At 29.9% G+C, this 14,907-nt stretch overlaps 1 protein-coding gene across 1 annotated transcript; it reads right to left on the bottom strand.

Annotated features, from left to right (window-relative positions):
- Positions 1-560: 560 nt before the first annotated feature.
- Positions 561-4,225, bottom strand: LOC122598085 (YTH domain-containing protein ECT4-like). The gene is made up of 9 exons (XM_043770696.1): positions 3,928-4,225; positions 3,286-3,362; positions 3,051-3,192; positions 2,904-2,977; positions 2,272-2,805; positions 1,605-2,189; positions 1,303-1,515; positions 1,075-1,221; positions 561-1,007 (listed from the first exon to the last, which is right to left on the bottom strand). The coding sequence occupies exons 1-9, from the start codon at positions 3,953-3,955 to the stop codon at positions 879-881; spliced, it is 1,929 nt and encodes a 642-aa protein (XP_043626631.1). The 5' UTR covers positions 3,956-4,225; the 3' UTR covers positions 561-878.
- Between the last annotated feature and the right edge of the window lie 10,682 nt (positions 4,226-14,907).

Below are 14,907 nucleotides of genomic sequence, written 5' to 3'. Positions count from 1 at the left end.
GTGGGTCTATATATCAAAGTGGGGGAAAATTCATAATACCTATCACATTCAGGTAACCAACATAATCCTTCTTATATGCGCCTACTATGGACAATCAATTTTATAATTTCTCTCCGGCGTGCAATGTACGCGTTTTAAGCCCTCGTGTATCATTAATAAATCCCAAGGTATATGTAGCATTCTTCTTTAAATTAATCAAACTCATAAAAATATTTTTATTATGTCCAACTCAGTTATATTTATTCATTGATACAATCTTAAAATAAAGTTTAAAAAAAATTATTTAGGGTTGTCCGCACGGGGTCTAAGCACTAGTAGTAATATATATATATAACAAAGCAGGACAAAACTGATTTTATAACTTTAAGAAAACTTGTATTGCAATACCTTACAGAGTAACATCCGATCCTGCTTTTTCTTTGATCATTTGTTAAAATACAAACCACAAAACCATAATTAGTACATTCATTCTAGGCCTAGATCTACAATGCAAGATTACACCACATTACTATTACAACCAAAGAAACTAACATAGAACAGAAATATCAAAGAGCACAAAGTAAAAACAAAAAATATTAGACCAAAAAAACAAATAATATGAAGAGACATGAAACAAGAACACAGAAAAGGTATGAAAAACCTGTTAGGAAAAAGCTAAAGCGCTATATTAAAAAAAAAAAAAAACTGGCCATCACGACATTACATCGGGTTTTCTATCTTTGGACCTCCTATTTTACATCCACTTGATCCCTCGACCTCCTGCTTTCTTGTTCTTGTGTACTTCTATATTCAAAATACCGGAGGATCCATCCAAGTCGGGCAGCACCATCGAATGGAGGCCGTTGGGACACAGGCACCGCCCATTCACGTTGCTCCGTTTAGCAACCATTAGCAACCCCATTAACTATGACTGGTCCATTATCTGTAACTTTGATCTCTTCTTTGACCAATTCGGGTGCAACCTCTTCTCTGTTCTTCTCAACAATGGCTGGTTTTTCTTCCCATGCCTATCAGAGCAACGTGTTAACCAAACGAATATGAAACCACGATTTCTCAATAAAAATTATCACCTACCTGTTTTTGGAACAGTTGTTGCTTTGCTTTTTTCTCCTGAATTCTCTTTTCTCTCTCCTCATAGAACTCAAAATCATCTAATATGCATTGCTTGCTAGAATGTTCTTTGAATATTTTTATCACCTGCAATCCCTGCTCTAGCTTCACCTGAAAAGATATGCAACACCCGTTAACAAGAATGAAATCAAACAAGATTCATATAAAGAACACAAACTCAAGAGAAAATACCTCTTGGGTGTCCCTGCTATTGGTTACAGGTTTATTCTCGTTGTATTCAAGAGTGATATGCTTCAACAAGCTGTTGGGCACATCCTTAACAATATGCCACTTAACAGGAAAGCAACCAATCCATTTGTCTTGTTGCCAGTATTCCACACTTTTATCAAAATCAACTGGCCCCACCATCTCAGCAACACCAACAAATTGCCCGCTTGTGTTGACCTGTCAAATTCAACGGCACACATAAAGATGGGGCACTAGATGGTGTAGAAGTTTTCTTAATTTAGATTAGCTATAAAAGAAATACTCACCGAAAAGAAAAGAAATATGGGGCATTGTCCAGACTTTTGTTGAGCCTCCTGGTATGCTGCATCAAGCTTTTTGTTTCCATTTTGTGTACTGGACCAAACATTATACTTGATGCTCTTATGCACATCGTCTTCACTATAAGACTTGATAATAAAGAACTTAGCATCTGCATAGGTGTCGGGAAATTCAGTCTGGTTGTATTGCTCTTTGTCTGGAACTGCACAAACCTTCTCTTTCTCAACTCCATCGATGTTTGACGAATCACCATTTGGTTCCTTGACGGCTATAGTGACTGATGTTGGAACACTTTGGGCTTTCGTTACCCTGGTTCTTGGGCCCCGGTTTAGCTCATTTAGACCATCAGCATTTTCATTGCTACTCCCGAAGAAACCGTTGCCTCTTCCTCTAGGCTTGTACTTGCTATTGACAGACAACCAACCATGCCCGTTATTTTGTGAGCCATAGGTATTAGAGCCAAACCCAAGACCAGATCCATATGCACTCTGGTACTGACCGTATACCTTGTTTGGATACATTCTATTCATATATCCGCTTGCTGCATTCATCCCTGACACTGGTCTTGGACCCTGCAAACCCATCAAAATATCATAACGGGATATACTACAAAAGAGTTGGCTAATAAACATGCATAAATTAAAAAAAATGTACCACGAGATGGGTGTTAGGATGGATGTTCTGATTTTTTGATGCAAAACCAGTTGCATTTGATAAAGGGGTGGTGTTGGTAGTGTTTCTAGGTAGCCCACTAGAATACATTGATGCGTCTAACCATGAAACTGGAGAGCGGACCCCATCAAATGCGTATCTTGGATCCTGATAACTATTTTGTGAACCCCTGCCATAGGAACCACTTCCATTATAAGCTGAATTCTGATATGTGGCTGGTCTGACTGAAACAGAGCCAGGGTTTGCCTTCATAGTGGAATTGGGAATTCCACCGGCCGTGCCTACAGTCAATGGTGGTTGACCAGAGGCTGCAGATCTCGAAATATCACCTTTAGGCGGGACCGTTTGAGTCATTTGTGGGAAGTATGGACTTGGGTATTGGTAATGTTGAGCTCCAAAAAGTTGGCCATCATGACCCGCTGTTGGCACAGGTGAAGCAGCAGGAGAATAAGGACCATAAGGAGGTGCATATCCATAATTAGGATACATGACTGAACCATTGTCCCCATAAACACCCTGTTAAGTAACACAATCAATATATACACGCAGGCACACAGTGATACAGCTCAATATCAACTAACTACAAAATGTTGCAAAACGAAATAAGTTCTTACATGAGACAGATCAACTCCTTCGGTATTCAAATATCTCGAGTAGTCATCCCAGTCACTGGTAGCCCCATCATACCCTAAATGCAAAAATCTCATCAAGAAACGTTTCACACAACATTTGTACTTCACGTTTTGTTTTAAAATTAATACCTCCATAATAATAAGCAGGAGAAGCATAACCATTATGATAATAAGCGACAGTTGGATCCATATAATCCGGAATCAATGGAGTAAGCGACCTGTCGAGTGGTTGACTTTGACCATTGCCAATGTCCCCTGAACCAACAGAAGGCTGCAAAGTACATAAAATCATATACAATAATGCTTCTTTATACTATAACTAACAACGAAAGACGAATTTCAATGATTAACAAAAAAAACATACTTTTTTTGCAGGCTCCGAAACTTCCAAAGTCTTCGATTGCGAATCCAATGTCAAATTCTTCATCAGATCAGTAGCTTCTTTAGTAAAAATCAAGTTAAGGAAAAAGAACCAACAAAATTTAAAAAAGTTTGAACACAAAATATAAATCAACTAAAACCCAATAAACCCTATGAATCATAAATCACAAGAATCGAATAAATTAAACTAACCTAGTATCAAACTCAACAAGAATTTCAGTACAAATTTAAAAAGATATAAACTTTTTGTAATCTTGCTATAGAAAAATCAATCAAAAATCAACTTTTTGTAAGAATTGCAGTACAAAGTTTAAAAATATAAACTTTTTGTAATCTTGATATAGAAAAATCAATCATTCAAATAGATACATATTGTGTTGAACAAACAAGTTACTACTTCATGGCCAGTGAACTTAAATTGCAGAAACAACAATAAAAATCACAAATTTACAATAAACTTCAATCAAGAATCATGACTACAGATCACATATAATCCAGATCCATTAAATTAACATTCAATTCACATCAACTAACAATAATTACAGATCAGTAATATATATATATGTATTAATTAGTATATAACTAAATCAAATTAATAAATATATGGAAAAAAAACAGAGGATACGATCAGCAGTAGGAGCTACAGTGGCCATTATATTGGATCAGATAGATGGATCTTGAAAAACTGGATAAAATAACCCAACTAACAATTTGGGGAAAATTGATAAGATAGATAGATGGATATAATTGGAAACCCTAGTTAACTATAGATATAGGATAGATAGATAGATATAGGATAGATGGATAGATATAGATAGATAGATACAGGGAGACTGTTATAAGTGTATCAGCCGCCACTACCTAGTGTGTGTGTGTGTGTGTGTTGTGAGTGAGAGGGTTTGAGAGGGGGTTTTGGTTTTTGGTTTTGATTTGCTTTTCTTTGATCCATAAATTAAGTGGTGATTCAAATAGCACCACGCCCCTCTTTTCACATTCATTTCACTTGTTTGGTCCTTGTGGTTTTTCATTTTATCTTTTTGGTCCTTTTGGTTTTAGGATATATGTTTTGGGTTTTTTTATTTTGTTGGATTAGCTTGTCGCGATCCCTACAAATGAGAATTGTCGTCATCAAAGACGGAGCCATAGACTTTTCTGCATGGGGGCAAATTAAAAATTTTAAGTGTGTTAGGTTTCTAATAAATAATTTAGTCAAACTATATTTAACTAAACTAGAACTTGATGTGTTATACCGAGATATTAAAATACAAATTCACATCTATATACGAGAAGGAAACAAATAAACAATTAATATGATGAAAACTTATTATCGTATGTTTATTAGAAATTCATTTGTAAAAGAAAAACACTTTATATTTAAAAGAAAACAACAAAACTAAAACTATATTTTTTTTTTTGATGTATTTATTTACATTCTCTTGCATTTTCTTAACTAATTTAATTATACTATAATATTAATAAAGATTTAAAAACTAACTGACATTTCATATAAACAAATGCAAAAGAGAAAATAAAAAGTTAGAGGGCTAGATTTAAACACACAATCTCCTATTTAGGAGATTGAGGGAATTTCACTAGGCTATAAGTGTGTATAAAAATGACTGGCTACCTGTTTGCGGACCCATTATAGGTGTTTTTGCCGGTTTTGTTTCTCACAATAAAGAATTTTTTTGTTCAGACCCCAGAAAAGATTTATGAAACAGGTTGAGGGACTTTCCAATCAAATAGCCCATGAAAGAATTAAAAGACAAAAATCTAATACAAAATTATCCTTCACCGATTACATATTTTGTTTGCTAAATGATAAATAAAAAATCTAACAAACTATAAGAGTTGGTGACAAAAATTGAAAACACAAAGTTATAAATAAAAAAAGGAAGGGAATATGAGACTATTAAGCACCTAAGTTGGGTGAAAAACCCCTCACATACCTTTTTTAAAAAAGTTAAAAATCATGGGACGCCATATATTTATTTAAAATATTAAAATATTAGTATGTGAGGGGTTTTTCACCCAAATTAGATGTATAACAGCCTTATACTCACTTTTCTCATAAAAAAATGGTTAGTATTCTTCTGTAGAAAAAGATCCACTTAAGGATGAGTTAATGTCCCTTGTCAATGTCTGGTTTGAGAAGTACATGATCGGACAACATAACAAATACCTCTAAAGGTTTTTTTTTTTGTTGTTAATTCTAAAGATAAAGTACTTTGTCTATACCTATCCGTAGCAATTGATGAGTGAGCAGGACTTTAAAAGAATGTTGTAGTCTCAAATTATTTTAAGTCTTTTGTAGTTCACCCGTAAGTATTTATTTTTATTGTTTCTTCAAGTTATCTTTTAGACTTCAAACTTATTCCACTTAAATAGTTTCATTCATCAGTTTATTTATTCGACTTCATTTAATTGTTTATTTAATTTAAACAAATGATGGTACTAATATGTATTGCTAAAACATACTTAGTAGTTTGTTTTAATTAATTTATTTCTAAGTTCCATTTTGAGACTTACAAATGTAACTATAATTTTAAATCGTAATTTAAAAAATATGACGCATTATTTATTACTTAATTATTTACCCATATACTAACCAAAATACACGTGGTTGTGAACAAACTTTAAAGATCTATAGATTAAATCACAATTTAATCTATGTATTAACCCAATCTCAATTGAATCAACAATAATCTCTATAAACTAACAATCCTCACTGCTACTTAGAAAGGATTCACACAACTGAATATTGTGTGTTATATTACAATAATAATTGAAGATAATATTTGAGAGAGAATGATCAGAAAACAAGAGAAAACATAAAAGATGTTATGAACCCTAAACGGGTTATAACCAGATATATATACAAGGAGACTTTATGCTAATAACAAAAATAGTCCCTGTACTTCTAATCTTCTAGATTCTTCAATTTTAGTCCCTGAAGTTTAAGTCTTGATCTTCTAAGTCCATCTTTAATAAAGCAGCTTATAAATACTTGATAGCTTCCTTTTAATCAACAAATTAATCCTGTCAAGAACTAATCATACAATAAGAACATATATAAGCAAGAATAAGATTACAAATATGCATTTTAACAGGTTGGAAATTATAAAACGACATGAACCACACTTCATCGTCATGATATTAGATTAGATATTAGATAATATCGTTACCAAGATTAACATTAGATATTGATCAATACATTTATGAAAATATATTTCGTTAATAGGTTCTCATTGAAAAAACCAAATGCATGTGAAATTCCAAATTCAAATATTGTTTTATATCAAGAAAATAGTCAATCATACGAATATATAATCAATTTGTATTGCGTACGGGTACTTAGACTAATAACTTACTCTACATGCTTTACACGGCCCTAAAGTTATTGTCTGAATTTTGATAACTCGCGTCACATGAACAAAGCCGTATAGTTAATTGATTTACCAGTGTAATTATAGTTGAGATAGTATTTTCGTGGTATTTTAATGGTCGTGGCATACTATTTGGAAACAAGTGATCGATTAATGGGTAGATTTTATAGTTTTTTACTTTCACATATGTGTATGACTTGTGATTATGACTTTAGGGGTATGGTAACTTATGAGATTTGGAGGTTCGTCTATTGCTTATGAGTTATGAGGTAGGAATGTTAGCATCAAATCAAAATACTATTGGATGCACCCAAAGTTAAGTCGTCTATGACTTTAGGATTTGATCCCAGATCTACAAAATATCTATTATCTATATAAATATTAAAACAATAGTTATCATAACATTTTAAAGCTTTCTACAATTTAAAGCTATTTTTAAAAATTGTCACATAGGTCTTTATCCTATGTGGCATCTTTATATTTTTTTACAATATATAAATCTACAAAATTATATTATCTAAAACTATTAAATTAAATAAAAATAAAATCTATATATAAACAAAATCTTACAAAAATAAAAGTAAAAAATCACATTCTATATCATAATAGAAACCGTATGAATTTAAAAAATATTTTTAAAATTAGAAAATATTTGGTTTTCAAATTATTTATTTCTTAATTTTACTATCCAATATAACCAATATTATATATCACATTGTAATATAGTTTTTTATCCTTTTCGTGGTGGTGATTTTACGTTTTATAAAAACTATTATCAATTACTAGGTGAATTCAATATAATTTAAATCATAGGTTTGTTCTTTGTTATCTAATTATAATTTGAATTTGGTTTCTAACTATATCTAATTAAAGCTTTTCAACTTTTATAAATTTTATTATTTGATGAAGTAAGTTTTATGAAACTATTTTTTTTGAAAGAGTGTGATGAAATTCTAATAAGTCACATATCACTTTGCAAAAAATAAAAGATCGTTATGATTTTACATTATATTTACATTTTAACTTCATTTTATGTTCATTAGTATTGCATGAAGTATAATATGCGATAGTTAATATGAATATTTGATAACGTATGTTTTTATATAAATGCAAAGATTTTCATAAATAATAAGAGTTATATTTTGAATTTATCTATTTCAATAAATGTAAAAATTTTCATTTAATGATAATATAGATTTATATGTACGTGCCTAAATAATGTATAGTTGTTAAAAGTTATTATAAATATTCATATAACTAAAACAACATTTTTAAATAACAGCACATCGTGCGGGTAAAAGACCTAGTTATATTTATATACTAGTACTCAGGCCCATCCAATAACGAGTAGTTTTATCTACCAATCTATATATAACAAGGTCCTAAATTCTTTTATGAAGAAACAAGGACAGTTAGATGAGTTCAAACTTTTGATTACAACCCTTAGATCTAAATAATAGTACCATTACCAAATTTAATATTAAGTAAACACAACATTATTCCATCTACTTTGGATAATTTACATTTTTTTGTTTTTCATCACTAATTTACAATTTTCATCATTAATATTTAATCACTAATATTAAGAAAACACAATATTAGTCCTTTTATTTAAAATAATTAAATTTTGTATATTTAATAAAGTATGTATATACTCAGGAAGCCATAAATCGATCGATCAGTGTAATGTATAAACATAATGAACTAATATATATACTCATGCATGTATGAGTTTATATTGTAACCGTATTATTAAGTTATCAAATCGTTTACAATTATGTTATATACATTAAAGGTCTATTTGATTATCTGACTATTATTTAACAAATATAGATAACTATTAATTTATTAATAAAAGAAAAAGCATGTCATTCACTATATATACTAGATACTAGATTAAACTCGTATGTTGTGCGGGATAATTGAGAACATAAATATAAAAACAATAATTGATAGTTACATTTGTAACATTCGTGACTTTTGACCTTAATTGACTTGTAATTAAACATAATTAAGTGAGAACGATTTTGTGAATGAATATGAATTATTGAACGTTTTGACATATTTTAACGTAACGTTGAGTTTAAATGTGTTAACGGGTCCTTTTTGGCGTTTAAATGTTTAACGAATAGCAATTGGTCGGAATTAGCGGAGCGGGAGCCTCCTTTTTGGACACCAAGGCCGGCTCCCTTAGTCTCCCACACCCCCACTCCCACATTTCCTTTCCTTATCTCATTTCTCTCTTCCTTTTTCTTCTTCTTCATCTACCAAAAGAACCCCACCATAAATTCATGATAAATCCTTGCAAATATTGTGTTGTGAGTGTTAAATTAACTAAACTTATTAGCAATGATAACCTACATCATCAAAGTCCAAGATTTTTACAAGTTTCAAGTGTTCATCCAAGGTTTTGAGCCCTAATTTCGGATTTGAGATTCTAGACCGAATTGGTAAGTGTTTCATAGCTCAAAACGTTCCTTTTACATTGTAGGTTACTTCTTTATTGTCAATCTAAAAGTTTGGTGGTCCATATTGGCGAAATTTATGTGTTTTAACTTAAAAACGTGTTTTTAATCAAATCGTTAGAAATTGGAAGTGGGTTTGTGAATTGGTGTGTTTTTATGTCATGGTTATACTTGAATTTGGTTGTGTTAAAGTTTGATAACCGGATTTGGCTTCTAAGGTTGTCGATTTTTAGGTCAAAACCCGTTTTCTTGTTTTTCGTAATCTGCGGACGATGTTGATGAACTGACGGATGATCCGTGTTCATTACATCATCCGGCGGATCATCCGCCAGATCGTCTGCCAATCCCCTGTCCTCCCTTAGCGTTTTCGTTCGGTTATCGGTCAACTTTCAATGATCCAAAGCTTGTTTATTAGTCTTATATCATCATTTTAAGGTCAACAAAATTGGTTAAATACATTTCTAAACACTTTGATTCTCAAGTCAAATTTTGGTGCTAAGTCATCGAACCGAATTTAACTAAACCCTTTCCCCTTGTCGCTTAAACGTTCTTGAATCACTTTTAAAGCATCCTCAGGATTGTGGCATAGTTTAGCTAGCTAGACCTTACCAATTGAGAATACCTTGCAATGATGAATTGCTGATTCAATAGGTTGTGATCGTTGTGCTCCCCACTCACCCGCTTAAGCTCATTCTAATGACTTCTAGAGGCCAAGGTGAGTTTCGTAAACCCTCCCTACTCAATTGAGATTCGGGCTGAAAAGTGTAGTGCTTGTTATTGTTGTTTACTCGATTGATTGATTGTTTGATTAACGTACGGACTTGTTGCTCGGTTAATTATGCTTCCGTTTATGAATACTTATGGTTTGGGTAGTTGTACATACATGGAAGACAGTTATACTTTCAATGAATAGGAGATGTGGTGGGAAGGCTGCGGACGACCCTATATATAAGCATCAATGATTCCTTGAAATTATAATCGTAAGAAGTGTATGTGCATTGTGTTGTTGATTGCTGGAAAACGTTTTGATAAGGATCGGGACATAGGATCTCGCATGATAACTTTTTCTCCCTTAACGTATTATAGATTTGTATTTGTATGCATGTGATTGAGATAACGTGATTCCGCCATGTTGATGGCATATTCCTGCCATGTTGATGGCATAACGAGTAAGTCCACGATTAGTGGCATAACGTGATTCCGCCATGTCGATGGCATAACAAGTAAGTCCACGATTAGTGGCATAACGTGATTCCGCCATGTCGATGGCATAACGAGTAAGTCCACATTTGTGGCATAACGTTGTTGTTAACGATATTGTTTAACGTGTTTATTGTGTGTGAATGTTTAGTTGTAACGTAACGTTGATTGTAATGTTTTGTGATCATGCATTTGAAATATATGTAAGTCATGCCGTTGAAATATACGTAAGTCATGCCGTTATGATCACGCCTTTGAAGTATATGTAAGTCGTGCCGATATGTGTTGATTGAATGTAAACGTTGACTTGTGTTGATTTGTGATATCGTGAAACCTTCTAGGTTTTCCTTGGACGTGATTAGGTATTCTAATCCTCGTATATCATTAACGTTTGTTATCCCGCCACACTTGATTCCTATTACTTACCCCTACGAACTCACCAACTTTATGTTGACGCGTGTTAGTACACTTTCCAGGTGACAGGTTAGCTCAAAGATGTATTGGATGATTGATTGCCTGATTTTGCTAGAATTGGATTTGGACTTGGACTTCTTGGATCCGTGATTCATTATTCCCGATTAGGGTTTATGCTTAGATGTGATCCGGTTGCTTGCACTACTAAATGGCTCGTATGGATTTACTTGATCCTTTTATGCATTTAGTTTATTCTACATAATTTCCATGTCGTATTGTGTTTTTCTTGTGATACTCCATGATTCCGCCTTGTTGGGGTGTTACAACATTATTATTCATAGTTATGGTAATATAAAGAACTATCAGATTACGATTGATAAAAAAAATAAAAATATAGTTTATGAATATATTATACGCGCCAAGTATAAAAGCAAGACTAATGAAACATAAATATTTAAATCATAAAAATCTTTCTCATGATATATAATTATTAAATATAATATAATAAATACTTTTCAAAAAATAAGCATAATATAATAAACAATCTTATTTGATAAAAGATAATTATCATTGAATTAAATAAAAAAAAGTAGTGTAATGTATATAATCTTTGTACTTATATATAAAATGAAAAATTAAATATTAATGATTATGATTATGATTAATGATTATGATCAAAATTGATGATAAAGATTGTACATGGCAACATAGATATAACAATTTAAATGTAAAATATGGCACCTCATTAAAAATTTAATGTGACAAAAAAACTAAAAATGTCACCTATGAAACTATCATCTCTTAGTTACACAGAGAAATTGAATACATGATATATAATTATAAAAACATAATGAGTTTGAATTTTTCATTACAAGTCTTAAATTTTTTATTAACTTAGTTTAATTTCGTACGCATATTTAAATTTCAATGCAAGAACAATTACCTTTTATATTTTGACAAAATATTACAAGAAAAAATATTTAAAAAAGAGTTATAAAATACGGAAAAATACTAAAACAAAACACAAAAATGTGGAAGTTAGATTGTCTGATTTATTATTGGAAGTTAGATTATTCGAACAAAACACATAAACTAAATATGTTATTTTATTAAATAGATACATAATGTAGTTTAATATTTATTATCGAGTATTTGATTTTATATAAATAAGAAGATAATATGTTTTTTGAAATTTCATTTAAATCACAGGGTATATCAAAGGGAACCCTTTTGATCCCGTGTACAAGAATTGAGCATGCGTCCCTCACGACAAGAATTTCATTTAAACCTCAATGTTGAGTTTTTTTGCATCGATGATTAGTTATCATTACCAGTCTTATCCACGACAAGAATTGAGCATGCGTCCCTCACGACAACAGACTCTCAAGGATGTCATGGTGGCCACCCCACCTAAATGAGTTGGTTTGAAATTTAATTATAGTAGATAAAGTATTTTGTTTATATTTACTTTTATATCATCATTATACAAATATAAAACAACCATATTATAGAAAACAACTACACTAAAGAGCAATTTTGAATATTACTATATTCACCAGTATTAAATGTATTAACATTACATTGTCATTATACAAAAAATTATATATCTTACTAGCCATTTTTGATGCAAATAAAACTTTAAATAACAATACAATTGTATTTTAACATGTTTTATCTATAATTAATAATTATGTTATTCTTAAAACTTATTATGTTTATTTCGCGTATTTATATTGTCTCGCGTAATATACATAAAATATAATTTTACTTTTATATATACAAAAATACGATTTTCTTAAATAATTATTAACCAGTTGAAATGTTTTATTTCATTTAATTAACATTTGCTTATGTTGTTGATCCTATCAAATTGAAAAACTTATTACTTGACACTTTTTAATAAGTTATTAATTATATGTTTTTCCTAATAAATCTATAAGTTGAAGTTTAAGGTCTCTTATAAGATTATATTATGAACTTTCATATTTTAATTATTGTATTATAATTTGCTTTTACATAAGTTGTGTTAATTAAAGTAAATATTAAAAGTTTAAGATTTTAATTTCTTAAATATTTTAGTTTTTAAATTTGTTACATAAACCCAATATTTGTTTCAAATATTATTAATATTAATAATAAAATTCAACCATGATTTTAAAAAAATATTTTGAAAATTTTTAAAAATTTAACTATAATTACATAATTCGAAACCTCAATATATTGATGTGAAATTAATTTTAAAAATTTCAAAAGGTTAACTATAAACACAAAAAGTAAACTTTCAAAAGGTGAGCTACTGACAAGGTCTTAAACTTTAAGGAAATCCATCAGGGTATAAATCACACTTCCGAAGCTTGTACGAATGGATAATTAAGAGGGTTTTCAATAATATTGGGTTTCATCTTAGACATGCGTGGTTCAAATGCTAACTACTTTTGTTTTGTTAAATTTTCTTTATATGTGTATTTAAATAAACATTAAACTACGTGAAAATTGTAAAAAAAGACTAATATAGTTACACTAATTAAAGAAAAGTCAAATCCATATAGAACTCTTATTTATATTCCGCTAAAGAAATCTATTTATATTGAATTTCAAACTATCACTTGACACAATAATTTGAAGTGTTACTAATTGTTTATAGAAACATAAAATCATGAAGTTTTATGTTTTTTTTTTTTCTATATAAAGATATACATTAACAACAAGATACTAATTAATTTACAACTTTAACACCATGACACTAATTAATCTATTTTCAACATCTTTTATATATGGTTGTCAATGTATGATATTGTAAAACGATAACTTGTCACTAATTAAATATGCTATCTCACGTATTAGGCGAGACAATAATCTAGTTATATATTAATCAAAGCTAAAAAATTGAAATTTAAACATATTAAATAGAAACTAAATATAACTAAGATACATACAAATAAAACATAAAATGATTCAAATAAAAACAAAAAAATGAAGAAGTAATGCGTAATAAACTAATCTTTCGGGAAAGGTCTATCATACATATCGAAATCATACTCATTATCAAAATAATCGATATTAAACGTAGGATCGTCTTCTGATTCATTTGAATAGTTCCATTCACCTTCGTCGTTGGATTTATCACTATCCTGTCGTCGAAACTAAGATTGCTTTTATATTAAATTATATATCAATCAATAAACATAAACATATAATAATAATTAAAAAAATAAAGAAGTTGTGTTGCGTACAAAGATCAAGTACTAATTCTTGATGGGTAAATTTTTGCTTCACAAATCTCTATATATATTCTTGGTAAATTGATTATTGATAACAACTTTTGATGTTCTTTTAGTCAAAGCTAATTCAATAGTGTTTTTCTTATGTAACGAAAAGCTAGTGAGCAAAATAAGAAACATATGAAAATTAACTCCATATAAATATTGATTATAGTTTACCTATTTTTTTTCAACTTTAGTTAAATGAAAAGAGAAACAAAAAGTGTATGACCAATATCACAACTTAATCAATACGAAAGCTAAAAAAGAAACATATGAAAAATAATTCCATATAAACATCGATTCAATTTATCTTTTTTATTTTTATTTTTATCAACTCTAGTTAAAGAATAAGAGAAACAAAAAGTGTAGAGTATACATACCAATTCATCAACAAAGACCATCTTGAACGTTTTGATTTTATTCGGGTTGTTTCACTCCGAAACAGTCCATACATGCACAACACATAGTCATAGATGATGGTTGACATGTGTTGGCTTAAGATTTTCAAGATGAACTAATGTGGTCTTATTTTTTGTTGTTGAAGAAGAAGCCATAATGAACCTATAATGGACAATAAACTAAATTAAAAGAAACAATAATAACAATAACATAAAAATTCAATGTTAAATAATAATAATAATAATAATAATAATAATAATAATAATAATAATAATGATTAAATATAAATAGAAAAACCTTTTTGGTAGTCGATCGTAGTTTTTTTTTAAAAATATGTGAGAGTTTTTTCTAGATGGTATACATATAGATAATAATAATAAAGGTTTTTTTATAAGATTTTTTTTTATTAAATGTCAGTCATTTATTAAATAAATATTAAAAAAATAAAGGATAAATAGGGAGAGAGTTTTAAGCTAAA

Source organism: Erigeron canadensis, chromosome 1 (assembly GCF_010389155.1).
Source record: "Erigeron canadensis isolate Cc75 chromosome 1, C_canadensis_v1, whole genome shotgun sequence".
Classification (NCBI taxonomy): domain Eukaryota; kingdom Viridiplantae; phylum Streptophyta; class Magnoliopsida; order Asterales; family Asteraceae; genus Erigeron; species Erigeron canadensis.
The sequence above is the reverse complement of the archived record's forward strand: the minus strand, read 5'-3'. Positions and strand labels throughout refer to the sequence as shown.

Excerpts from the sequence above, each read along its gene's own strand:
- LOC122598085 (XM_043770696.1), bottom strand. The coding sequence starts at position 3,955 with ATGGCCACTGTAGCTCCTACTGCTGATC. Across the intron at positions 3,363-3,927 it reads TGTAGCTCCTACTGCTGATC|AAGCTACTGATCTGATGAAG; the intron begins GTATCCTCTGTT and ends TTTTTACTAAAG. Across the intron at positions 2,190-2,271 it reads ATCCTAACACCCATCTCGTG|GGTCCAAGACCAGTGTCAGG; the intron begins GTACATTTTTTT and ends ATGGGTTTGCAG.